The following is a 2,309-nucleotide window of genomic DNA, read 5'->3' on the forward strand; positions in this document are numbered from 1 at the left end:
GAACGAACCTTGAATTTTGAATAAGGCGGGGCTCAAATATTAATTAGGATTTTGTTTTTACTGGTCAATCCGAGAAGCAACGTCAGTATGTTTTTAATATTCATGAGGCAAGCCATCGCCATAGTAGGAAACTTTGGAAAAAGAAACAAAGGCGAAGTGTTCGCCTGAAGGCACGCATTAACTACACGTCTCTGCTTTATAATAATCTGGTGTACGCTAATTAGGACAATTGTTTTTCCGCTTTTAAACGCATATACACGAATGCTCAGTAATTTTTTTCTAAAAATAATTTAAAACTTTTATTCAGCAAGGACCATAGACTGTATAAAAAGGCAAGGACGCGCTAAATTGGTTAAAAATGACAGACATTATCTCTTGCAAATAAATAAAAATGTACTGTTGAATGCGGTTCATTATCACCGTTTCTACTAAATTATTAAGCAGCACAAATGTTTTCCACACTGAAAGAATAAATGTTTCTTGAGCATCGAATTAGCATATTAGAATGATTTCTGAAGGATCGTGTGACACTGAAAAGAAAATGTAGCTTTGCCATCACAGGAGTAATTCGTGACACGAAGAGTTATTACTTCTACAGAGAAAAATGTATATTCTCTATAGAAATTTCCCCGATTTCTCTTTTTTTATTTCCATTTTAAAATGGTCAGTTCCCATGAAATTTGTCAAAAGTGCAGCCTTACAAATGGAGTCCAGCTGAGCTATAAATCTAACACATGAAAGACACTTACACATTATTCACAAAACTATATTTTTATTACATTAGATAGATAGGTTTAGCATTAAACAGATGAAAACATTGTCCAACATTAACGAAGTGCAAATTTTCCGCAAATATAGACTAAGAAATGCATACAAACACTCACCAACCAAACAGGCAGAAAGACATTTAGATACACTTAAACAAATAAATAGGATTTCATAACTGACAAGAAAGCACAGTGAATGGTCTTTATCTTTTTCTACTGTGAGGCAGTACGAGTGAAAACTGGCAAAGCCCTGCTAAAATTTCCCCACAAAATGTGTTTTAACTCAGCATTTTTAAGCAGCAAATACTCTCCTTGCAACTAACAATAAATCAGACTTTAAAATATTTTTAAAATCATATATATTGCAGGTTTAAACATTCTTTTGTTCAAATATGCATCACTTGTTGTCTGTTAATACAATAGTGTTTGGCTGGGATTCATGTGTGCAGTTGGTAAAGTAGACTCATGTGTCCCCCTAGTGGTCACTGAGAGACCTGCAGTATGTCCCTGTGGTTTGGCAGTGAAGGCAATGGGAACTGGGTGGCCAGAGAGAGCTGCTGAAACTTCTCTACAGACTCCTACAAGAGCAAACGAGAAACGCCATCAGAGAGTGATTTGTGAGAATTCCAGCCTCAAAACGTAATGTTTTGCTCTCTCTAAAATGAGTTAACATCTCATATGCAAGAAGCAATTACCTCTGGCCAAGATAACGCTGACAACTTTGGCCAGTTAGTGCCCACTTCCTCCTCTCGTAAAAGACCCCTCTCTATTAGCTGTCTTATCAGGAACAGGTAGTCAGTCCTCTGGGATATTAAAGGATAAAACACAATTGAATCACCAATTCACCAGTGTTGTTACTGTTCACACAGAATAACGGTTATATTTCACATGTAAACTGCATCAACTACAAGATTAAATCAGCAGTTACTTTTACCTCACTATCTGTGGCACTAAAAACGCCAGTCAAAGTGGGTTCACTGAGGAGAAGGTGCAGAGGTGGAGAGGGAGTCTGAGACCACAGAACTAGAAACTTTTCCAGAAGAGCAGGTCTCTTGTTACCCTCGGCTGAGGAGACAAGTGGCAGCTCCCCGGATACTGCACATAGAAACAAACCCAAACGGACACAATAGGATATTCAGCATTGACTTCATGTTCTCTTCTCAATTTTCCATTAATTGCACTCTCACCAAGTTTGCAGGCAAGCTGAACAGTACAACGCAACAACATCTGCTCAACCACCGGGGAAAGGAGCTAGAAAAAGACCAGGACAAAGGAGAGATTGTGTAAGTAATGTAAACAGTTCAAAATAAAGTATTAAAAACATTGAATTATGTGGATTAAACATTTTTGAATCAAGTATGCTGAAGGGGTTCTGGTTACTTTTCTGCATCCAAGTGTTTGTCCCACTCTGTCCAGCAGAGACTCAATCTGATGAACAGTGTAAACCTCCTCATCAGATCTGGGTCCTACAGCAACACTTAAAACCTCCTGAAACATGAGACAACATGGTTTGTGATCTGACTCACTCGCATTTGAAAATGA

The 2,309-nt window shown here is 37.9% G+C and overlaps 1 protein-coding gene across 1 annotated transcript in view; it reads right to left on the reverse strand.

The window, feature by feature from the left end:
• Window positions 1–622: 622 nt before the first annotated feature.
• Window positions 623–2,309, reverse strand: part of LOC107577775 (codanin-1-like) — a 7,187-nt gene continuing 5,500 nt past the window's right edge. The window contains 5 exon segments of the mRNA XM_016263811.1: window positions 623–1,345; window positions 1,463–1,570; window positions 1,702–1,862; window positions 1,955–2,018; window positions 2,148–2,297. Of these exon segments, the coding sequence (XP_016119297.1) occupies window positions 1,250–1,345; window positions 1,463–1,570; window positions 1,702–1,862; window positions 1,955–2,018; window positions 2,148–2,297 (579 nt within the window). The 3' untranslated portion in view covers window positions 623–1,249.

The sequence above is a fragment of the Sinocyclocheilus grahami genome, unplaced genomic scaffold (assembly GCF_001515645.1).
Source record: "Sinocyclocheilus grahami isolate Dianchi unplaced genomic scaffold, SAMN03320097.WGS_v1.1 scaffold7206.1, whole genome shotgun sequence".
Classification (NCBI taxonomy): Eukaryota; Metazoa; Chordata; class Actinopteri; order Cypriniformes; family Cyprinidae; genus Sinocyclocheilus; species Sinocyclocheilus grahami.